The sequence below is a fragment of the Sprattus sprattus genome (assembly GCF_963457725.1).
Source record: "Sprattus sprattus genome assembly, chromosome: 3".
Lineage (NCBI taxonomy): Eukaryota > Metazoa > Chordata > Actinopteri > Clupeiformes > Clupeidae > Sprattus > Sprattus sprattus.
In genome coordinates, this window is record NC_137922.1 from 18,432,466 (window position 1) to 18,457,373 (window position 24,908).

Sequence of the window (24,908 nt, forward strand, 5' to 3'; positions counted from 1 at the left end):
CCAGAACAGTAACTTTATCATTAGTAAAATTAGAATACTAAGGATACTAATAGTGCTTGCCTTTTCAACTTAATGTTAAGTTGGTTGTCTTAGAGAAAAGATGTAGAAGTCTGGATTATACTTCTCAAAGTTCAGCTGTATACAGACCGCCATATAGACAAACACAGCAGCCTCCTCTACAAAAAAAGGCATCAATGAGAACATGTTTTACCATGAGTGACAACGATTCTTTAGTTATCCTAAGTAAACTAACTACCACCTTGTCATCAAAACAACAACACATTTGTCGATGTATAGATTGATTTATTAACATACATTAGCAATTTCCTCACAAAGCAATAGACATAACGCTAGCAATAGACATAAGAGGCTGCAGGAAAGGATGCGAGCAGAGGAGGTGACACCAGCAATCAACGACGTTTGAATCCATCAAAGTCCTTAACATTTACGTTGTCCCCACAAACTCATAGATGACGATGGTTGTGGTAAATGAGGACATAGTCCATGGTGGTGATGGCGTCAGGGTCAACTCTGGGAAAGGGAACGCAGCCGGCCTCAGACAGAACGGTGTTTCAACAGATCATTCTTCCTCCCCTTCCTCGTAGTTGTGTTTGATGTGTTTCCACAGTTTCTGTCAACGAAATAGATAAACGATATCACATCAGATTTAACTACATTCGTAAGACATCAAAGCTAACCAAACTTACTAGCAACTACTGATAAATCGCTAGAATGCTAGCTAAGGTTTTCTTGCAAGTGTATAAGTATCAGTAGATAGCTAGTGGCTAGGCTAGCATCAGATGTCCTCTCTTACGGAAGGTCAGGCCGCAAACCGGGACACCTTATTTTAATGTAAACAATCAAACTCACCCCGCGATTCAGCTGCTCGAATATCGCGTCTCCACCTTGATCAAACATTCGCTCAAAGACGACAGCCCCAACCATAATGGTTATGGCGAAGGTTGACGTCCTCCTGAAGAGCAAGTTGTAGACACTCTTAGCTAGCGCCATGATGGAAGTAGGAATGACGTTGGTGAAAGCAGCCTCGATAAGTAGAAAAATGAAGTTGCGATCCTTCAAAACAAAGGTTGCGACAGTATACGCTTCCTGCAAGGGTTTTTTGTGATTGTTGCGGCAAAAAGTGAATTTGCGGTGGGAATTCCAAAAAATGGGAAGTAAATTTAGTTTAAAGTAAATTACAAGCCATCTCAAATAACACACTAATTCCAGCATTTTGTGTTTTTTGTGTGTGGAAATATTGCTAGAATAAGAGGAAATTGCAATTGCAGAGAATTTGTAAAATCGTAAAATCTTGGAAGGACTGAAGACATTTGACATCAAAGTTGACCCCGGAAAGGGTTTTTAAACGTGTAATGTACTTGGGTTTATTTATACTCATTTAATCTCAATATTATCAACAATTTAAAAATACCTGCTTCACATTCAAGTATCTCTGCTATGCTGCATCCCTCTTCGTTGTTCCTTCATATTCGATTGTAAAATGAAGGCGGCTGTTTTTTGGAACTAATTCAACAAAATAACTGATGCGGAGGTTCCATGCATTTCCAAAACAAATGCAAATGTAGACAGTGGTAAAACTATAGACATATGGGTAAAACCGTGACTTTTTATTTGAAGGCATAGCTGCAGTGACCTGGAAGTTGGGGTTCATAGTAGCTCTACGTCGGAAGATGGTTTGTGTAACGTAACGTCGATGTCGTGGTCAACAATGAAAATAGTTGCGGATAGTGTTTTTGATAATTTGACATTTGTCCTGAGAGGTCTGAACGTTTGACGTAGCAAATGCATATTGGTCAACAAATTCCCTAATTATATTGCTCCTTGGCAGTGCCTCATTTACCAGCGTCTGAGAGTTAGCCTAGTTAGCACAGTTCACTGCAAAAGAGAAGTAACCATGGGGAAGCGGTACTACTGTGATTACTGTGAGCGAAGTTTTCAGGACAACATGCATAACAGGAAAAAACATTTATACGGCGTTCAACATCACAGAGCAAAGAAGGCATGGTTCGACAATTTCAGAGGTCAGTGCTGTAACATTGATTCCTTTTCATAATCTGTATTCTTTCCGTATAGATAACACACGAACGAACTGTACTGTACTCCTCACTGTACCGTGAAGACCAAATATTGCCCTTTATGCATAAACTTGAACATCCACAGAGATTGATGGCATGATTGTGTGATGTGATGCATATAAAAAATACCTCCCTTTTCACAGACGCTGTAGCCATTCTCGCAGATGAACAGTTGAAGAAGCCGTGTAGGAAATTCCTTCAGACAGGTGAGGGGCTTAAAATGACTGTCATGTCTGTCTTCACTGGATCATGCCATACAAAACTATCTTGATTGAGATTGTGTTTCATGTCACGAAACATCAAACACAAATAAAAATTATGCAAAAAGATGTAACAAAAATATATTTCTAGGTACACAGCAAAAGATGTTAATACCGTACACTAATGCTTGGGGAGTTCCCACAGTGCCCAATCCTCTCACTGTCACATGCAAGTACTCATACCCAACAACCTATCTAACCAATATGGCAACTACCTAACCATAGATCCTGTGCAGCAGGAAACGACAACAAATCCCAACTGGCTGGCGACAGCCGCAACATGAGCCACAAGTTGTACCTGGGATCCATAAGGGCCCACTCATACCCTTTCTTACTCATGATGGAGTAAGACATATGCCACTACCAGAGGCAACAACAACTAAACCTTAATCTACACCTAGACAAGATTTCATATATCTCAGTGTTAGGTCAGGTAAATTCACAACCCCAGTTAGTGTGCAAGAACCTACGCCACAACCATTGGCTCGCCTTTTCAGCAACCTCAGACAACTCCTTTAAAGCTCTTTTGAGTGACTGTCCTTGAAAATCTAAATCCAACAGTGTTGGAAATGCATCCTCAATCGGCAATCACCTTACTGATAGAAACACTTCTACATTTGCTAGGTTTCACTTAAATTTTTGCCCATTTCAGACTATCATTCCACTTGGCTAACAGCTGATGGGTACATGGAGCAGTTGTTGTCAGTGTGGTCATGCCATCCATATAAGCTTGGATAGGAGGTAACCGGGTGCTGTCTTGCAGCCTTTCCACTCCAAAAACCCATTAAAAGCCACTGCTGCCAGGATGTGATGTAGTTACTTGTGTCAAAACACAACTGAATATCCTCAAAATAGGCCCTGACTAAAGCTGAAATCTTCTCAGGGACCTGAAAGTAGCTGTCACCTTTCAAAACAGATTTTGTGGCACCAATCCAAAGGCATTGGCGAGATCCTAAAATACCACACAGAGGGGTGTGTCCCCTGTCCTTGCTGCCTGACTTCCAGAAAAACCTGTGATTCCTGCTTTATGCACTGAAATGTCTGTCAAACTATTTGCCTTTAGATAGGAGGCTAACTTTGTTGCTACCACACTAAAGAAGACCTGTCCTTCCACATTAAGAAGACTGATAGGTCAGATTTGGCCCAGAATTGGGTAATGGTGGTGGAATAAAATTACCACCTGCCTGACACCACATCCTTGTTATTGTTGCTAGGGTGTTTCACGGTCCAGTAGTGACCTAGATGGAACATGTTTTATCATCATATTACAAAGGAAAGGACAAGACCGAAGTCGAGAAGAAAAAAAAATCATATTTAATTGAAAAAGGGATTCAGTCGAGGGATTTTGTGGATGATCTCTTCACTGTTGACCAGGAACAGTGCAGCAATTACTTTTGAGGGGCCAGGAAGATGTCTTACAGATTATGATGTTACTTGCTTGTGATGGTGATCCCATCTTTTGTAAAAGACCAATAGAATTGATTAAGTTAGTGGATAAAGCCTTAGCTTTGCTTAAATACTGAATGGTATACATACATTTACACTCTCTGAAAAAAGAAAAAACTTTTCTACTGTGGTCCACTCAAAATTACAATTTGTATTATCGACAATAATGGTGCGACGAAGCAAAGTCTCTCAATTGCTCACTGAACATGCCTATTTTGTCATGTACATGATTTGGATGTTGCTTGAATGTTGGTGCTTCAGATGTATTGACATCTGTTGTCTTCTGCTTTGTTTCAGGCCAGTGTGTCTTTGGAGCAAACTGTCGTTTTTCTCACATGACTGAGAGAGAGATGGAGCATTTACAGCAATTGGCAGCAGGTACACCATTGACTACTCAATACTGTCCTCTAATGGCAACCAGCTAATCATCTTAGACTGCCATTAAACTCACAACATAAGCCTAGAACCTATATTTCAGATTGATCTTAGGTTTCAGATTTAAAAATCAAGAATATCATCCAAGATGCATATTCACACATTTCTTCAAATTCAGTTCTGTTGAGTGTTCACTTTGAAGGTCCTAGGGCCACATGGATCAAAGGTGTGTATGCACTAATGTTGTGCTGAGCACTTTTTAATGCATAAAACGGTATTCATGAAAAGATACTACTTGCCAGGAAAACGTGTGTACCTCTGCGCATGGGGCCGTATTCACAAAGCCTTTTATCTTACCATTAGGAGTGCTCCTAACTCACGCTAAAACCTTTTACGTAGGAGTAATTTCTTAAAAGTGATTCACAACGGCTCTGAGACCTACTCATACTAAGGATAATACCAACTCCTAAGCTTAAGATAAAAACTCCGTTGCTATGGATGACGTCGCTTCTCATGCACGAGTTTAGAAGGGGTGAGGACGGTGATTGGTTGTTGACAGGCTCTCTCATTAAAAACTCATTTGTGACGTCTCTCTAACAATCCCACTATATCGACTGAAAATAAGAGAATAACCTAGGCTTCAAATTAAGTCATATTAAATAGTTATGGACAGTGCAGTTAGCAGAATGCACACGCATGATGACAAGTTTGTGCATCCAACGGGAATGACACTTTGCACGTTAAGAGAAATATAAAGCGATCAATATAAAATATGGCAATTGCATGTAATCAAGGCAGTAATAATTAAAGCACCCAGCAAACTGTAAGGCTATTATATTTCCAGCCCTTGACCACTTCAAATATCAGCACATGCGGCCCTTTAAGCCCTCCAATCTTAATTGATCAAAGCGAAACGAACGTGAAACGTATAGCCTAAGCGAAAGCCTACTGGTCCCAGGACCAATAGCCACTGTCACCCCAGCGGCATCCAGCTGGTAAGTTCTCAAAAACCTGCGACCGCTTTCCGTTGAAATGCACGAGTCATCCGTACATCCAGGCCACGGTGGACGAATTATTGTAATGTGTGTCCCGTCACTGGACATTCCTGCGATCGCCATGGAATTTACTTTGATATTGTGTAATAGGCGATTGTCCAAAAGCAACTGGATAGACTGTTGGATGATGTGGGGTCTACAGTGCGTTGATAGTTTGATGAATTAAATGGCTGACTGATGATTCCCAGTGTCGTCAGTTGCGTTTTCCGCGAAGCCAAATAGGCCATCTTTATGTTTCCAAACATTTCACTTCGGGACACATCCTTGTTTAAAGGCGTCATTGCATTCCGCGCTAATTCTACGACAATATTAATACCTTCACGGTTTAAGCAATGTCTTTTATCAATTCCAAGTCGGCTGCAGCCATCTTACGATTTTTTGTAAATAGGTCTTAGTGATTTAGGAGTCCTCATGAGGAGTTTTAAGCTGTCCTAGACTTAGGTGCTACTTTTAGGGATAAAATATTTTGTGAATTGCTCTTAGTAAAAAAAAATAGGAGTCCTACATTTAAGACTGACACGCCCATTATTTTTAGGAGTTTCTCCTAAATTTGCCACTTATGACCTACTTTTAGCCCTAAGATTCTTTGTGAATACGGCCCATGGTCTCAAGGTGGCCTACGCATAATAGTTGTAATAGTTGTATCAGTCACCTGTGTACTTTTTTTCTTTATATTACTCCTGAAAGTAACACACAGGGACATGACCCACATCTTTTCATTTGGGTTCAGGTTCAAATAGCCGGGGCCCCAAGGAGTCAGGGCGCAAGGGTGTCCCCTCTGACCCTGTGCTGGATGACTGGCTGGCCAGGAGGGAGAAGAGGAGGGCGGCCCAAGACAGCGGATGGTATGTGTCACACATTGACAGTTAAGATCCACCCAAAGAGCACCTCTCTCTGGACTTTAGAGCTTTTACTGTGGGTGTGTGTAGGTTTTCATCAAACTGAGATCAATATGTTAATAAACTGAGCCGAATCAGTTATTGGAAAGGACAGCAAAAGATTACTTGTTAGGCCTGAAAAAAAAACACTTGTTTAATGTCAGTTTCCTAAACATAGATTGTTTCATTTTCAAAGCTTTTATTGTATGTGGTTGATGACTTTGAAACAACACCTTTAAATCTACACCAATGAGCTCCATTTTATTGATAGGGATATCTTCACCAGGCAGTTTTGTGTAAAATCACATTGCTTCCTGTGTTATGTGATGGGATTAGGATGGTTCTCTGAAAGGTTTTCCAGTCAGTTATAATCAGTATGAGTAGCAATATTAATATCAATTGTCCTCCTTTTTCATGCATTGTTGCACATAATTATGCAGTTGCCTAAACTCTGTCATCTGGCTGACAGCAAGGCAGGGGCTGGCTTTCATGAGATAAATGTAGGCATCGCTGTAAAACTGTGAGGGCAACATTTTATATGCCATGACATGTCCAAAGGCAATTTAAATTAATAGCTCTGAATATGTCAGAAGAATAAAAACCTGTCAGCCACAAAATAATGACATTTGCTTCATAAAGTGCTGGTAGACAAAGAGCATGTTGAATCCATTCAAGTCAGCTTGGCAAAGCTGGCTACTGCTTACCTGCAAAACAGGACTATGATGGAATGTAGCGATGTCGCCAGCAGTGTGTTTTGTGTTTAAGGGACTTGTTTGTTTATTAGTCATGTTCACCTGTCTACTGGGAAATATTTTCACAGTGCCCTGAATGAAGAGGAAGATGAGAAGCCCCTGGGTCTGGACCTTCCTCCGCACTTCCGCTCTATCCCGGACCTCCCCCCCTCTATGCAGCCACCGCCCCCTAGTGGATGGACCACCACAGTACAATGCCAGTGGGGCTGAACTCCACTCCTTTTTAATCAGCATATTCCGACCCTAAGGTGCAGGCATATGCAGAGAGTGGTTTGTGAGCTGTGGTTGCTTGGAGCACCTGACATTTCTCCAAAGTGCGCTCATGAATGGCTGAGGTGTCCCTTTCATCTCTTTTTAACTGAGGATAATTGCTCCCCAAGAATGCCTCTCGAGGTCCCTGTTGGAGAAACATCCACGTTGTGGCAAGGCTGTCAGACATCCAGCAGTTATGAAAAGCATGCCGTTTCAGAATGGGCTGTTTTGGTATGGCGTCCCTTTGGGAACCCTTGAAGCATATCAGCTTTGCCAGATACTCATACAAGTGGGCCTAGAGTGGGTGTGATTCCTGTGTCTAATGACTTGCTGCAATAATCAGTATGGAGAGGAGTTTTCAGGGGAGAAGCCTTGTGGAGTTACTTCAGCATCTGAACTGGTCTTGAGGATCTGTGTCACATTAACATTTTGATTACATAATGGTATATTGACACTGTTACAGACATTTTGGCCAAAAAGATGTTCTACTTTTGATGAATTATTCAGTTTTTATACGTTTTGTATGCCTCCTCTGTAGTGCTGTGATTAAACTGAGGAAACAAAGAAATTTGTGTGCCTTTGCAGTTTTGTGTTTCCACCATAGAGAATCTTAGTGCTACATAGTGCTACTACTATGGCTCATATCAAATCTCATCAATCAATTGATTTATCAAAATAACCCATTTAAAAAATATCTATATATACAGTACTGTGCAAAAGTTTTAGGCAGGTGTGAAAAAATACTTTGAACTAAAAATGCTTTGAAAAATTTAAACAATAAATGTTTATTTTGTATCCATTTACATTGTAAGACTGAGCACAGCAACAAGACACAACGTAGTTATACTGCATCAGAAGGGTCTCTCCCAGACAAAGATTTCAAAGCAGACAGGGGTTTCAAAATGTGCAGTTCAAGCTCTTTTGAAGAAGACGTTGAGGATCGTAGACGCAGTGGTCAGCCAAGGAAACTTAATGCAGCTGATGAAAAACACATCAAGCTTATTTACCTTCAAAATCGGAAGATGTCAAGCAGTGCCATCAGCTCAGAACTGGCAGAAACCAGTGGTACCCAGGTACAGACATTTACTGTCCGGGGAAGTCTGGCCAGAAGTGGTCTTCATGGAAGAGTTGCAGCCAAAAAGCTCTACCCCGACAAGGAAACAAGGCCAAGTGACTGAACTAAGCACGAAAACATAGAAACTGGGGTGCAGAAACATGGCAGAAGGTGCTCTGGACTAATGAGTCAAAATTAGAAATATTTGGCTGTAGAAGAAGGCAGTTTGTTCGCCGAAGGGCTGGAGAGAGGTACAATAATGAGAGTCTGCAGGCAACAGTGAAGCATGGTAGAGGTTCCTTTCCAGTTTGGGGCTGCATTTCTGCAAGTGGAGTTGGAGATTTGGTCAGGATGAATGGTGTCCTCAATGCTGAGAAATACAGGCAGATACTAATCCATCATGCAATACCATCAGGGAGGTGTATGATTGGCACCAAATGTATTCTGCAGCAGGAACATAACCCCAAACATACAGCCAATGTCATTAACAACTATCTTCAGCTTAAAGAAGAACAGAAAGTCCTGCAAGTGATGGTATGACCCCCACTGAGCCCTGATCTCTACATCATCGAGTCTGTCTGGGTTTACATGAAGAGACAGAAGAATTTTAGGAAGCCTACATCCACAGAAGATCTGTGGTTAGTTCTCCAAGATGTTTGGAACAATTTACCAGCCGAGTTCCTTCAAAAACTGCGCAAGTGTATCTGGAAGAATTGATGCTATTTTGAAGGCAAAGGGTGGTCACACCAAATATTGATTTAATTTAGAATTTTCTTCTGTTCCTTCGCTGCATTTTGTTAATTTATGAAGAATTGATGAAAATAAACTGTTAACACTTCCATTTTTGAAAGCATTCTTAGTTTACAGCATTTTTTCACACCTGCCTAAAACTTTTGCACAGTACTGTATATACACAGTGCCCTCCACAATTATTGACACCCTTAGTGAATGTGACCCAAACAGGCTATGAAAAAATATATCTGCTGTTTATCCTCTTGGTCTTTCCCTCAAAATATGGCAGTGCGTGAAAATCCCAGTAGATCAGCAGTCTATGAAATACTCAGACCAGCCCGTCTGGCACCAATAACCAAGCCATGTTCGGAGTCACTTTTATCACCTTTCTTCCCCATTCTGATGTTTGGTTTGAATTTAAGATCCGCTTGACCATGTTTACATGCCTAAATGCATTGAGTTTCTGCCAAGTGATTGGCTGATTAGATATTTACTTTAACGAGCAGTTGAAATGGTATACCTTATGAAGTGGCGGTGAGTGTATTCATATAGAAAAATAAATTAATATATACATATACACAGTGCCCTCCACAATTATTGACACCCCTAGTGAATATAAGCAAACAGGCTATAAAAAGATGTCTTTGCTGTTTATCCTCTTGGACTTTCACTCAAAATAATCATAGAAGTCTTTCCTTTTCATTGAAGTAAAAAATGCTGACATTAAATAAATATTGTTCTCCAAAACATGTGTGTCACAATTATTGCACCCCTTAATTTAATGTTTTGTGCAGCTTCCCTTTGTCAAGATAACAGCTCTGAGTCTTCTTTTATAATGCATGATGAGGTTGGTGAACACATGGCACGTGATCTGAGACCATTCCTACATACAGTATCTCTCCAGATCCTTCAGATTCCGAGGTCAACGCTTGTTGCCAAAAAGCTTTATTTTGGTCTTATCTGACCATTCAACTCATTCCCATTGAAAGTCTGACTTACGTAGATTTGGCAAACTGATTTAGCAAATAGATTTGGCGCTTTTGTTTGTTGTTGATTGACAGCAGAGGCTTTTTTCTGGCAACCCTCCAAAACAACTTGAGGTGATGTAGATGGCGTCTGATGGTAGTTTTGGAGACTTTCTGACCCCAAGACTCAATTTATGTCTGCTATTCTCCAGCTGTGATCCTTGGAGATTATTTTGCCAGTTGAACCATCCTCCTCACGGTTTGTGGGGTCAATATACACACACATCCTCTTCTAGGCTGATTCTTTACATCTCCTGTCGCTTCAAACTTCTTAACTATTTCAATTATAGTGGAAATGGGTATTTTCAACTGTTTAGATATTTTCTTGTGTCTATTGCTTGATTTGAGCAGCTCAACAAATTTGGCCTGTGTCACCTCATATTTGTACACCAGTGGAACAGGAAGTCATGGTTGACCACTTAAGAGTTCCTAATCAAACAGGTGAACTTAAAAATGTAAAACATGACTGGAAATAAACTTCAGTTAGATTTTAATTATGAGATTTGTCTAGGGGTGTGAATAATTGTGGAACACATGTTTTGGGGGAAAATATTTATTTAATGTCAACGTTTTCTTTTTCTTTCAAAAATTTTACTTGAACGAAAAGGTACAATTTTTATGAATATTTTGAGTGAAAGACCAAGAGGATAAACAGCAAAAATAAAAGACATATTTTTGCTCGTATTCACTAGGGGTGCCAATAATTGTGGAGGGCACTGTATATATGTTTATCAATCCATTCTAACTTTTGACAGATTTGTCTAGAGGGAGCCCAGAATACTGTTGTGGAGGTGCTGTAGCCTTCAGAAATGAATCCTTTAAAAATAACCTGGACATGGTCAGTGACAGTTTTCCCTTCTGGCAGCTGGACTATTCATATTCTGACCTGTGTGCTCTGGGGAGAGACACTTTTTGTGCTTCGACATGCCCTCTGAAAGAAACCTCTGTGGGCCTCTGATCAGACACACACACACATACACATACACAAACACACACACTACACGCACGCCAGTCTTTCCCTCTGAATGACGGAGGAAGCAGTAGGTGTGAACTTGACACAGTCTGCCAGACTCCTGTGTTGATTGACAGGTCCCCCCCATGGGAAAGCACAATGCTCCACAGATGATTGACAGCTCTGCCACGGAGCGATGGCCGACTGCCTCCGTATCTGTCTTGTACCATCACGTCAGAGTTGCCTCAACCTCTCCCACTTCCTCCCACGCCTATCTGACATATGATAATATCAGCCAGCCAGCAGCAGAGATGGACTCTCTATAGCCCACTCTCACAGATCTGTTTAGCTATTTTAAATGTTCACAGAAAGAAGACACATTTTTCCTTCACCGCTTGAGTTCGTTCCATTCGCCCCACAGGGAACGAGGAGTCTAAATTCGCCTTCTGTTTTGGCTGCCCTGTTTGTGTTTAGTGATGCAAAACAGTTTTTAGTGGTGGGGTAAGCTACAGGCCCAAGAAATCCATCCCGTTTTTCTGTTTATTCTGGAAGCCTTCCTCTGATTTTAAAGTGATTTATTCAGGCAGCATTGAAAGCACTGTGCTTTTTCTATGGGCACCAACAACCAATTAGCATAAAGTTATGACGGCAGACTTTATTCAGTTGAATAAGATCGTGTCCTCAAAAAAACACTCTCCTCCCCTTTCTTCTCCATCCAGGAGGGCATGTTGAATATTCAGTCTTCCTTATGTTCCGATGTTCAAAGTGATTTAGCCCTCCAAGCAGCACCATAATTCCCACAATGGCAGAGAACTGCTCAAAGAAAAGAACAACAGCAGGTTCAGCCCTGTTCCTGATCTGAGAACAAGCTGTTTTGCCAATGTACACCAGTACACACAGTTGAACAGCAACCCCATTCATTTATTTATGTATTTATTTGAGCTGTGTTTGGAAAATGCAAAGGTTCAATAAGATTTCGATTTCAAACAAATCGTATAGTGTAAAATGGGAGTGCTGAGGAGAAAATTGTCTTGACTTGGGTCTAAATCCTGCACTGAGTGACGAGTGAGTGGGCATTTCTATACATTTCATGGAGAGTGAATCCTATTTCCTAAGCCCTAGGGAGGCTGACAGCCAGGAGAGAGTGAATGAGAGTGCCGGGGATCAACATCACAGCCACTGATAGGAGCCCAGAGTTGCTATTCTCTTATGTGTTCAGTTTATTGATCCGGCAGATAAATATAATCTGCTTTCAGGAAAAAAAGACTTGTTGAAATAAAGCCTCTCGATGAAGTGTTCTCCACTTTCGAGGGCTCACTTGCTGGTTCAAAAGTAATAGCTACGATTCAAATGAACACAGACTGGTCTAGCAATTAAATAGCAACATTAAGGGCTACCATCCAATTTCAGTTTAAGTGCCTGAAGGAAAACAGCACATTACCCACACAACTTATGACGGACTAGGGATACTTCGATTCTCAGTGTTGACAATTATTTTTTAGCTGTGAATAATTTTCGAAGGCATCACTAATGGGAGCTGAATTACACAGCTCATAAATATTCCGTCCTTCACGGCAAGCCATGAGTTTGCACTCCACAAGGCTTTGTGACTCATCAGTGCTCTCTCTTTCTCTCTCTGTCGGTCTCTCTCTGTCTTTCTATCGCTCTCTGTCTCTCTGTCTCTCTCTTTCTCAGACAAAAAACAAACCTTCTGAGACATTTCTCAGAATTTCATCATCTCTTGTCAATCAACTAGACTCAAGTAAAGTCATTAACCACCTGTAACGTGACAGTATGTTGTGTTGTGGTGTAAATAGAGGGCGTTGTTTGCAGTCACAAATTCAATAGGGTGTGAAAAAACAGTAGGAGGGTGGCAGAATGTAGATTAGAAAGTTTCCATTGACTTTGGAGGACTGACAGATGTGCTGTTAATTGTAGACAAGAAGATTAGATGGAAAGTATGGAGCATTAACAGGGTAAAGTGTGTTTTTTTGGCTCATTAATTCCACACATATGGCTTTATATTATCGCCAAGGTCTTAACCTTAGACGTATTGGGCTGTGGGGCTGAGTCCCAGACCACTAGACAAATCTACTGGCCAAATTTAGTTTGAAATTCATTAGTATGCTGCGATCTTAGAAAGAGCCTGCCCTACTTTTCACATTTCACCACATTTCTCCAGTCTGCACTGATATCTGTCAGACAGCTTGGAGCACTGCCATCCCCTCCAGCTCAGAGAGCGAGAGTGAGAGAGCTGGAGAGAGAGCGAGAGGGAGAGAGAGCGAGAGTGAAAGAGAGAGAGCAAGAGAGAGAGGGAGAGAGAGAGAGAGAGAGAAGCCCAGCGAGGAGTGCAGCCGCGAGTGCCAGCTCTGTCTGCCTCTGTGTGTGATAAACGGATGTAAACAAGCCATTTCTGTGGGGCCACTGCAGCAGACGCTTCAATGTTTACCGTCGGCTTTTCCGATGTGCTACAAACGCATGAGATGTACAGTTATTATGCAGCGAGACACGACGGCTCACAAGTTCAAGACAAGCAAACACAACTTGTCAGGACACACACCAGGACGAACGCATCAGCTATCTTTATCATCATTTTTAACACCAAAAACATCATTGAGAGGATTTACAGGAAGATACACAGTGATCAGTAATTGCTTTTACAGATAAATATATTCATGTAGTCATTGACCATAACATTTCTTCTGGTAACAATAAGGATATGGTGAAAAAGCTGTGAAAAAGGCAGAGAATTGTCTGTATTGGTAAACATTAAAATGCATAATGTCTTTCTCATCACATCATCCCTTCTTATTGCTATTACGTCTTTGTATAGTCTTAATTTAAAAAGAAGACATAAGGCTGTACTTACAGAAAATAATCTATAAATAAAAGGATGCCATTAAAATCAGACAATACCAATAGTCGATTTAACTCAAATTTAAGTAACAACATTTATAACATTCTGACACTACCATTTAGAAAAAACCCACTAGTAGTTAATAGTGATCTCTACCATTAAAGCCAATTGTAGTACAGTATATCAAGATCTTTCAGTGTTTGTAACCCCACACTGAAGATTAATGTTCAACTCATCTTTTCTCTCGATAACAAAGTTTGCTCAATGTATGTTTGAGCAACATGTTATAGGAAATGCCCCTTTTCTTTAATGGGTCAGAGATAGTGTTTTAATACAATGTCAAACTGTTTAGATCTGCATTGTATTAAAGTATTGCATAATTAAAATGACAAGATGAGTATTAACACACGCTTCAAATCATCATACACTATTTGTTGAAATTGTATACACATAACACTAGGAACTAACTCACGTCATATATGTATACTAGCTGCTTTTATGTAATGCAGCTTCCTATAAGGGTATGTTGTATTCATATAATGACAGTGGAATGAAAGATAAAATGGCATTATAATTTGCATAACCTCGTCATATATTCACTTTTACAAATATACTGGAACAATATGACAGGGTTCATTGAAATGTAGTTTTGATATGAGCACAGAAACATATTTGTCTACTATTTCTATAAATGCCCAGTATGTTGAATCCAGTGTCAGAACAAAAATCTATTAAAAAACTAAAAAAACACATCTGTTGATAACCTACTGAAATAACCCCTCACTGTGGTCAGTTCAATTATCAAATTGATCACGATGATGGGCCCATTGGCTTTTAAATTCAACTGCATTTCAGGACAGAGCACAGATTGGTCCAAAGACTGCATAACTAACATTTACCATTTAACATTCAAATTACGTTTCCCATGCAAGCTACAGAGCGCAGCACAGCACTACTGAATTTGGGCACAGACAGACGTTTACAGTTATGACAGCAAAGACGTCATTCAAACGGCAGGGTCTGTAGATGTTATAAATTGATATAACAAGGATTCCATTTTGGCAAATTACTTCATCCGTAAAACAATGTTAACCTTAACACCTTACATTTAAAATACTCGTAACTATTTGTTTCGGTCAACTTTGGTAAGTGTCTGCAATTTTTTCAGCACTGCTACATCACAGGTGTGGAACACAATACTTCACAATTCTGTTTGCTTTCTTAGCTTTACCTGTAAGACTTCTAGAAAGATATTTGTCTTGTAGCAGTCCAGGGTCACTTTCTACAATTTCAGCTCAAATTTGCTTTTATTTTGAGAAGCCCTGCAGTGTGAACATAGCCAAAGACTTGTCAACACAATACATCTTTTGGTAATTTGACTAACAACATTAGACACCACGTGCATTCACGTCCATCAGTAGATGATTCCTCATATGACTCTTTCATGACACCTTTCCGATGCCTTCAAAGCTGAGGTAGCTAACACTTTAATATATGATTCTATTTAGTATAGTATATTTCACTTTCTCGTCACGTCACTGGGGTTTATACATGAAATATCAGGTCTAGCTTGTTCATTAAGCACTTTATGGGGACAATGAGGCCGCAAGTATTGAATTGGCTATTTAAAATGAAAACTTTGGCAACAGCTGGGAACGTTTACATTATAATGCAATAATTACATTTCGAAAGAAGGAATGTGTGTTATCCTCCTAAAACTAGGGCATACAATTTAGAAGCATGCTAATTAATAACCTTCTAGAAAATCAACGTATTACCATAGCAACTGATCATGAAGTGCATATGTGCCACAGTCGTTGGCTAAATGTTTGAAAAAGAAAATGATTAGCATTTGATGAAAGTATAATTGTGAGGGGTTAGTTGAGATTTCTGAGAGGGGATTAGATGAGAGCTGTTTTGGATAATATGATCACGGGATAATTTTAATTTATGTCACTTAATCTTACCTATTATATTTTGAAGAATATGAATGTAATCTCCTTATGTTTTGCTTTGCTTAGTTTTGGAAGTCATATTCTGCGACTTTGAAATGCATGCAAAACAGCTTATGAATGCTAACAGCAACAGCAGGAAGCCTACCCCAGCCCTATAAGGTCAAACAGAGAATGACCAAATATAATGCAAACACTAAAGACCAGACTGTGTTTTGATCTGAGGGCAGTTTCCTCATTTCAGCTAAGAAAAACAATGGCCTATTCTGAAAATCGTGTTTGGCACAGTGAATGGTCTATGTTGAAGACTGACATCAGGGCAAACAAATGTGCAGAGTTCCAATGCATATTGATTAATTGCGAATGTTACCATTGTAATGTGTGATAGTACAGTCTATACATCTAAAAATGGGGATTTCACATTCAATACTTTTTCGCTTAACAAGTGCTGATTTCTGGAAAGCTAAAACGTCTAGTAACACTGATTTTCTGTCTGATTTTGGAAGACATACGTAGATACTGCATAAACTGCATTCCCCTGAATGCTCTTTCTAAAGAAATTGTTCTTCATTTTTCCCTGTAGATTAGTTTTTTCTTCTTCTTTTTTTTCCCCGATTGGTTTGGTCCTAAGAACCCTGTTACCCCCTCAGCGATCCGCACTCAGTAGAACAGGCCGGGATCACTCCCAGAGACAGACCGAGGGCTTTTGTGAGAATCGGTACAGAACGCCCTTCAGAGAGAGTGAGAGATGTGAGCGCCATGCCAATTAAGATTAACGTCTCTGTGACTCAAGAGCTCAAAGAATATGTTCACATTCTCCATCTGCCTGCAAATGTTCAGGGTGTTACAAAGATGGTTGGGACCATTAGCTCCCAAAGAGGCTATAAATACTGAGGATGTTTACTAAATGAGATGTAGAACACAATACGTGCACTAAACTCTGACAACAACTGACAATTTTTTTCTTTGCTTTTTCCTTATTACCTTTGCATCATAAAATACTCAACTTTTTCAACACGGCTTACCCTGTCTTCCTACATTATGTTTCATAATATGTTTTTGGAATCCCACATAAATATACATTTATTTTCTGTTTAAGACATGCAGTTTATGTATTATTCATTACTATCAGTTAAAGTAAAGTTGAGGGCTTTGCTTTCTCTGAAGAGTGAGTCATATTCTGTGGATATGAGGGCAGATCTGGAATGATTTCATCATTATGAAACATTCTTGACTTTTACTTGGTTGGTGTCTGAGTCACTGGACCGGGGAATCGCAGGATAAGTGGATGCATCCAATTTTCTGATCGAGTCACATCGATCTCCTCCCTGTTGTGAGGATGACGTTTTAACTCATACCTCTGCGGAGCATCTGATTGGCTGCGATGAGCATGACGCTGATGATGAATGCGAAGGCGAAGGCACATATGAGGCTTTTCCGCACGCACGTGTGTTTCATCTGATGCTTGGGGCTTGCTGAGAAAAACAACATTAGGAAGATTATAGGTCAGTTACTAAGTTACTCAGGTAACATAAACAATAAACAATTACAGTAAACGTCATCTTTATGGGCAGTTCGGGAAAAAAAGTCCTTCAAAGATTTTGAAAGGGTTCTCCAAGTCACCTCAAGTTAGAGGGATCCCCTTTAATGAACACTTCTATATGACAGGTTTTTGAAGAGTAAAGAAAATCAAAACATGCCAAATGCAATTTTAATGAGGCTGCCAGTGGATGTCAACATTGAGAAAGCAATCTCTAATACCGGTCCTTAGCAGTAGCACTCATGTCTGACGTTGATCACCACCACTACCAGCTCCATCTTAAAACCACAACACTCAGCGTGTCAGAACACTAGTCCAGTAAACCTTTGAAGAAGTTTTCAAACATGCCAATTCCTTACTGTTAATATCCACTTGGCACTCAGGGCTGTTGAGATGCTTTTCCTCTGTCATAATGATGTTCTCAATGTCTTTCATGGTCAGGTGATCGCAGAAGGTGTCGTAAAGGAGCCTCTTGAGTTCATCCACTGTCAGCTTCTGCATGTCGCACTGGGAATAGCACAAGACAGGATGGAGTGTCAATGAAGTGGCAGACAGTTAATATTTAAGTGCTATCTCTCAGGGGGGTCAAAGAGGTGGCATACGGGCCATACATAATTCCAGACGTCGTGCTGCTTTAGAGTCTGCTCAACTCTTTCCACAATTGAGCTCATTTACCCGGGCTTGTTCTCCACTTTGCCCATCCTGATGAGAGAGAGCTGCAGTGCCATTTGTTCTTGTTAGCTTTAGCAGCCCCTCTGCCTGTTCTGCCAGAGAACGCGTCAGGCATGATTTTGTCCCTGACCCAGTAGCGGTAGTCAGGTGAGATAAGGGGATAATACACTTACAGGGTTTTTATATTCACATGGATGCTGATGTTGACACCCTGGGTTAAGATTTGTTTTTACACCTGAATCTATTAGACACTCCAGGAAGATTAACTGATGTTCACTCTTCTGGTCATATCCTTGACCTGGTCTTATTAAAGTGGGCTGGAGATGGTTATCAGCTCATGCCATAGCACAAATACTGAACTGCTTGACCACTAGTTCCTTATCTTTGATATTCTCATGCTTTTGAGGTTCTTGTATTACCAGTAGCTACAAGAAATGTAGGAGTTTGGATACATTTTAGGATCTTTGTTTATTTTGGATAATTGCAATTGTATTAAATAAAATGTTGAGGATAACATTATACTTTAATTGTGAAATAAAGGGGATGAGTAAAAGAAGTATTAAAACCAAATGAGAGCAAACAGGGTCAATGTAAAAAGACACTTACATTTAATGCTGTCTCTTAAAATGGCCGATTTATGACTGAATGACATTCCGTTAACATTCTAATGCTGTCTTGTAAAGACTATTCAAGTGGAGCTGGAGTGCTCTAGTTTCTTTCAACAGTTAATGGTCTACTTAAAAATGTTACCCCTTTGATTGATCAGTAACAGTAATTTAATTACATTTATTTTGGTGATGTAATAACATAATTCCATTAGCTGTAACTATGTGCTCATGAGTACAAGGGCATATAGATGGATAGATAAATATATTTCGATCTTGTTTTTTCAGAAATGTAAAAGTATTACCTTCCAGAAGACAGAATCAAAGTCTGCTCCATGAAACTTGTCTGGCATGGTTGTCGCTGACAGCTTAGGCCCTAGCAATGCGACAAACTCCTCAAAGTCCACCTGACCATCGCCTGCAACCACAACACAAAGACAAAGAATACATACAAAGAATTCATGCATAACAAATGCATTTTGCCATAGACAAATCATGTATCGGAAGTGAAAATGTGAAAGGTCAGCCTTGTTATAGTTAAGGTGGTGTTAAAAAACTGACAGTAAGGCACCTGATAATATTCAACGAAGAGTAACTATGATTTTCTACATTTTGCACTTAAACTTAATCAATTTGGATTATCCATGAAATTAACAAATCAAGGATGACGCTAACCACTGCATCAGACAGAACGAATGAATGAATGAATGATCTGAGCGAATGACATACGATATGATATGAAACCAGAGGCAGAGGAAAAGAGCAAAACGAAGCGAGATCAAGTCAATTGATCATCACCATCCATGTCCAGTCTCTGGATGATGACCTCCAGCTCGACCTCGTTGGGCATGTAACCCAGGGAACGCATGGCCACGCCCAGCTCCTGCTTGGAGATGTAGCCATTCCCATCGCGGTCAAACACCTTGAAGGCCTCACGTATCTCTGCATTGGGAGGTGAAGGCAGATTCAGAATATTAGCATATTAGTGTGGAACATCGTCTTCACTTTAGGGCTACTGACAACCAAATTATAAACCCAACCACAGATCCCGAAATGCCGATTGCATAAGCTAAGGTTGCATGTGTAACCTGCTTTAAAGGAATGCATTTAATGGAAATGTTGCTTGTGCTTTAATGTATAACTATGAATCTTGAGAAACATGTAGAAAATGTGCACATTAACATCATTATACTTGTCTCATAGGGAATTTGAATGGCTTTTCAGAGGGATACTGTCACGTACTGCAGCAGACAGGTAAAACTTTTACAGGGAGGTGCTCCCTTGTTTTTGAGTAGAAGCTATTGTAATCTGATCACGCAGAGGCAAAGACACTGCATAGATAGGTGTGCTTTAGGAGAGGTTGCACATAATGAGATTATGAAGGAAGATGAGAAAGAATTAAATGAGCAGTAAATTGGCCTTTTCAAGTCAACTTAATTAGGGCTGGTCATAATTGACTGCTTGCTTTAATAAGCATTTGAAGTAATTCAATTAAAATGGATGTTTATGCGTCTCTGATATCAGTAACACCACAGGGCCGCAGGTTCATAAATATACAACTCATTTTGGCTATCCAAGAAGACGTGCAGATTTTGTTATTAAAATGTGTGCATAAATCTGTATAATGAAATAAAAATGACACAATAGAAAAGTATAATGCACAGCACTGCCTTATAACACACACAGATGCTGACACACACGCTCTCACACACATACACACACACACTCTGATTCACCCTTTGATTTATTTCGTGTCAAATTTCATGCCATCACCAACTTTCAAGCAAAGGGTCCTGAAAAAAAAACATTTGTATTCTCAGATCATTAAAACATCTTATGTGTCAAAACACCCAGACTCTTTTGCCCTCCAGCATATCACTGGGATAAGATTGAATGGTTTGAAGTTCCATCAGAGAAGTCTCCCACACTCGCCAGCGGATCAATACATCAAACCAGCACTGATATGAGGCACAGTGTCACATTAATGGCCCACTCAGTCTAAGACTTACGGCCCCCTTATTTCTAACAAAATCCACATGATTCGTGGAACAGTATATATTCTGTATTGGCGTGATTAGAGACTGGAGGAGTGTGGTGATTAAATCCCAATGGAACATTAATATGGATTAAGACAGAGCCACTCTAAATCATGCATGGACAGTGCAGCGCTTGTAACACTAAAACTCACCCTGACAAAATGCGATCACTGATCAAAAGTCCCTTTTCCACACCAACAGTGGCTGGTGAAAGTGGTGGACTGGAAGCTTTCACCATCTTTAATGAGCCCAGGACCAACCCACATTTGCAATACAGACCTTCATATATCATAATTTAAAAGCTCCAATCCCCCAGAAATTTGATTTAGGACCACACAAAATGCTTGTGAATATCAACATCACGAATTTGTGGCCTGTTTATGTAAATACACTACTATAGTACTTAATGACTCAATAATACTGTCAGTAGCCTATTCAAATGTCAAAGATGGGTAAAGTCCATACTTCTCTGGAATTACACGTTTTATAAGGTGTTGTTAATGATTAATAAGATTTTGCAACATTAAGTTTAACTGTTAATGTTACTAACGAATGAGACAAACACACCTTTGTGAATCTAATGTTATAATCAAAAGGTTAATCACAGCGATCAACCGCTGAGGAGGCTCCAGGACTTTGCTATGTGTTTAACTCAAGGGTTTGTAAAAATGTGTCCAATGTCTTGCACCAACATTGGCTTCCCTGGGCTCATAAATCAAGCCGAACTATAGTTCACCTTCTCCTTTGTCCAAAGCAATCTATTTTAGCATTGTTATTCTGTGTTCTTTTCTTGAGAGTGAAGGTCAGTTGTAAGCTTAAGGATTGTGGAGAAAAACTACAATTGTGCGCCCTGTTTTCTTGACATATTTTGCATGTTTGATTGATAGAGATATCCCCCAGGCATGGTATCTGCTCCATGGTCAGGCATCGCTAAACACAGACCCACTTAAATTTATAATTACCAAAAGCTTGGCACGTAAACTGTTCGCATTTCTGCATCTGTTAATTACATGAGTGGCCACAGAACTAAATAATTAACTGAGATGATTACCATGAACTTGCGGGAAATTTACTTTCATTGACTGACACTGTGGTGTTTATCCAGTGGCGTTTTGCACTGATGCATGTCTTTCTATGGACGTTTCAGTTCATAAGAGCCTCAAAAGCCCAGTTTACCCAATAAACCTGAAGAGTATTCTGCCACACCTCAAGAACCTGTTTTGGACTCAGAACCTTTACATGTTTGCAGATACATATTGGCCCGTCATGATTGGAGAGTCCTTGAGAGTGGGCTATTCATGTGTTTTAGGTGGGATTGTGGTGTAACTGCAGCATTCTTGGACAAAACAAGAGAGTCATGAGTCATGCTGTGATGACAGAGATAAAAGGCTGTGTCAAACCTTATCTTCTGCAAATGCTCAGTTTCATTCAGATGAAGTGCTTTGAAGAACTGCTGTGTTTCCCAATGATAGAATTTCTAACAAATCAATTTCTGGAATTGTGCATCCTCTGTTGATAAGGGCAATGTCATCTCAGCAAAATCCTGGTATGATCAAGACAGCCCTTTTATACACTATATGGGATGAGGGAGATTGCTTAAAATCATTAGAATGTGACTGTTATTGACCTTGGCTTTCGAGGGGATGAGTGCTCTGTTGGGACTATTAGGAAGCACAGCAGACAAAATGTGTGTGTGCGTCTCTCTCTCTCTGTGCGTGTCTCTCTCTCTCTCTCTCTCTCTCTCTCTCTCTCTCGCTCTCTCTCTCTCTCTCTCTCTTTCTGTGTGTGTGTGTGTGTGTGCTGGGGACAGGGGTAAATGATTGATCACTTTGTATGGTTTAAGCAAAGAAACAAAGACATGTATTTAAAAGAAACACAAAGATCAATCCTGGCCTCCATCAGTCTAGTATTGTCAGTTGAGGTGCCCTAGCAGAATCGCTGTGGCAGTTTTGGTGTGGAGAGCCGTCTCACACAGTCATAGGGCAAAAACATATAACATTTCTCTCAAAGGAACTTTAATGATTAAAAGTTTGACCAAACCCATTACTTTTGCATAGCAAAACATTATTACAACGTTTTGCATAACATAGTGTGTGTAATAGCCCTGAGCAAACACCATTCGCCATCTGCTCTGAAGAACACCTTAAACTGGGTTGTCCCGCACACGCTGTTCCTACACATCCTCTGAATACCTTTCTGTGGACTGAAACATGGATCAGTGAAACTATGCAAAGATGACTAACCCAAAATCTAAAAAAAAAATAAAAGTAAGAAACTTGCATTCCCACACCAGTGAGCTCATTCCCTTGTGTATGTTTTCGTTAAGTATTCTACAGGGATGTTCAATAGAAAGGAAAATTCAATTACACATAAACTGATCAACCAGCAATTCATGGGCCCTCAATACAGTCCTTGCCCTTATGTGTCCTTGAGCGAAACACTGAACTCCTATCTGCTCCCAATATGTAGGTTTGATACCTTGCATGGCTGCCTTTGCCCTTGGCAGGTGATTGAGAGGCATGAATGTGGTGAATGTTCTGGGTGGACAAAGTGCTATATCAATGCAGTCAATTTGACTTTTTTTCTATCATCACCCAAGCCCAGACAAACCACTGGACAACCACAAGTGCTTTATCAAAATGAAAAGATGTTCTATGGTTAATTATCTGATTTGACTCAATCTTCTGTTAAGTCCTTATCAATTCATTTCAACAACCATATTAATCCTTTTGGTATTTCATTTATCATGTTTTATATGTTTTTATTGGCACATATGTATTTAGAGCAATTCGTTTACACCGAGTGAGCAGTCTGTTAAGCACAAGAGTGATCTCCTCTAAGTTGTGATGAACGTACATGTTTCTGTTCAATAAAACATACCATTCTGGCGTTCGAGCAATTTAGTGACGTTCGCTATTCACTGTCTATGAAACTTCATTAATGAATCGTCAACAAGATATCTCTGTATATAATTATTTCTTACTATTAATATTGAAAGTGGCTTTAAAGCGTCTATATATCTAAGTTTAGATTTTCTTCACTGTGCGTCTCAACCAGCAAGCGGTTGAACGGTACCTCAAAACAGTGCCGGAGAACTCTCCAAGGTTCTGAAGTTCAGACTGAGCAAACGCATAAAGGTTCGTTTATCCAAAAATCAATGGCCACTGCCAGATACACCCTGTAAGGTTCATTATTTTAAATAATCTTCTGTGTTTGACTTACCCTCTACCTCATCGTCCGGCAGCTTGATGGGAGGCTTATAGGACAGGATATCAGGGATAGTGCAGAGACCGCGATACATGAACCTGGACCTGGAGGTCACAGCACGCACTGGCATTTCTGCGCGGGAACCGCAACACCTGGCTGGCGATCTTCATATAGCACGCTGATGGTGAACCGGCACTTTTCCGCTGTACTCCTCTTGGAAGCTCAAGTCGGTTAACATCGGGAAGTATTCTCCAGCCTGTGGCAATGTTGTATATCTGCTCTAGAAAATGGAGCAGTGTGCTTGATACCCCAATACGCCAGCTAAGAGTAATTGGATTGTCTTTGGTTATAGAAGGTAATGCAATCAAACATAAGAAGTGACAAGAGATGCTCCCGGAGTAGAAATATTACAACGCCCAAAGACAAGTATTTTAGCTTTATGGACGCTTAAAATCAATTGCATATATTCCCGGTGACAGACAAAGCACCTTCTCTTAAAACAGATATTTAGGGAAACGCATCTGTGGTGTTCAAATAAAAAAGAATTGATCTTACACTTATGCCCTGAAACCCGCGCTGAAGATACACTGGTCTGGAAGAATCTTTGTGAACCCAGATCTATATTTCGATGATCCGTTTGCTGTCACACGAGTGCCAATCTTGTTTTGATCGATGCATAGACAACAATGTTTTGCTTTGATGTATCTCCTTTTAAAAATGTTCTGTTTAGTCATGCCCCTTTTGTCTTTACAAATCAAACATTGTGCCACTACAAGTAATCATTTTCTCTTTTGGCAAAATATCACGACCAATTATTGTATCATATGAAAAAAACAATAGCAAAGTATTGCACTGATCCCAAACGGGTTTTCCCGGTAGGCTACTCCAACCTGTCTCGTACATGCAGCATGTTCCGTCGCTTCTCAGAACGCTCCTGTCTCGTTGTTGCTCCTCTCACGAAACACTCACCACCACTTGTAACCAGCAGCCCCACACTCTTGGAGAGAGAAAGTGAGAGAGAGAGAAAAAGGTAGAGAGAGAAGCAGACTGCACGACATGTTCAGTCGTCACACTCAATATGGGTTAATTCGGTGAATTGAACACATTTTTAAATAAGGTACAAGAAAACAGCAGACTAAACGAACCACGAAATGGACTACAT

At 40.2% G+C, this 24,908-nt stretch overlaps 3 protein-coding genes across 3 annotated transcripts; 1 reads left to right on the top strand and 2 right to left on the bottom strand.

The window, feature by feature from the left end:
• Window positions 1-282: 282 nt before the first annotated feature.
• Window positions 283-1,019, bottom strand: uqcr10 (ubiquinol-cytochrome c reductase, complex III subunit X). Its single transcript, XM_080834780.1, has 2 exons — window positions 871-1,019; window positions 283-631 (listed from the first exon to the last, which is right to left on the bottom strand). Exons 1-2 carry the CDS (start codon window positions 1,009-1,011, stop codon window positions 581-583), a joined length of 192 nt encoding a protein of 63 aa, XP_080690906.1. The 5' UTR covers window positions 1,012-1,019; the 3' UTR covers window positions 283-580.
• Window positions 1,020-1,754: 735 nt separating this feature from the next.
• On the top strand, window positions 1,755-7,682 carry zmat5 (zinc finger, matrin-type 5). The gene is made up of 5 exons (XM_080834290.1): window positions 1,755-2,042; window positions 2,240-2,302; window positions 4,100-4,180; window positions 5,963-6,077; window positions 6,931-7,682. The coding sequence occupies exons 1-5, from the start codon at window positions 1,916-1,918 to the stop codon at window positions 7,070-7,072; spliced, it is 528 nt and encodes a 175-aa protein (XP_080690416.1). The 5' UTR covers window positions 1,755-1,915; the 3' UTR covers window positions 7,073-7,682.
• A 9,351-nt stretch (window positions 7,683-17,033) lies between these two features.
• On the bottom strand, window positions 17,034-23,876 carry cabp7b (calcium binding protein 7b; the record flags this gene model as incomplete). Its single annotated transcript, XM_080833831.1, has 5 exons — window positions 17,034-17,161; window positions 17,586-17,733; window positions 18,809-18,921; window positions 19,302-19,445; window positions 23,762-23,876. The coding sequence occupies 5 exons, from the start codon at window positions 23,874-23,876 to the stop codon at window positions 17,034-17,036; spliced, it is 648 nt and encodes a 215-aa protein (XP_080689957.1).
• Between the last annotated feature and the right edge of the window lie 1,032 nt (window positions 23,877-24,908).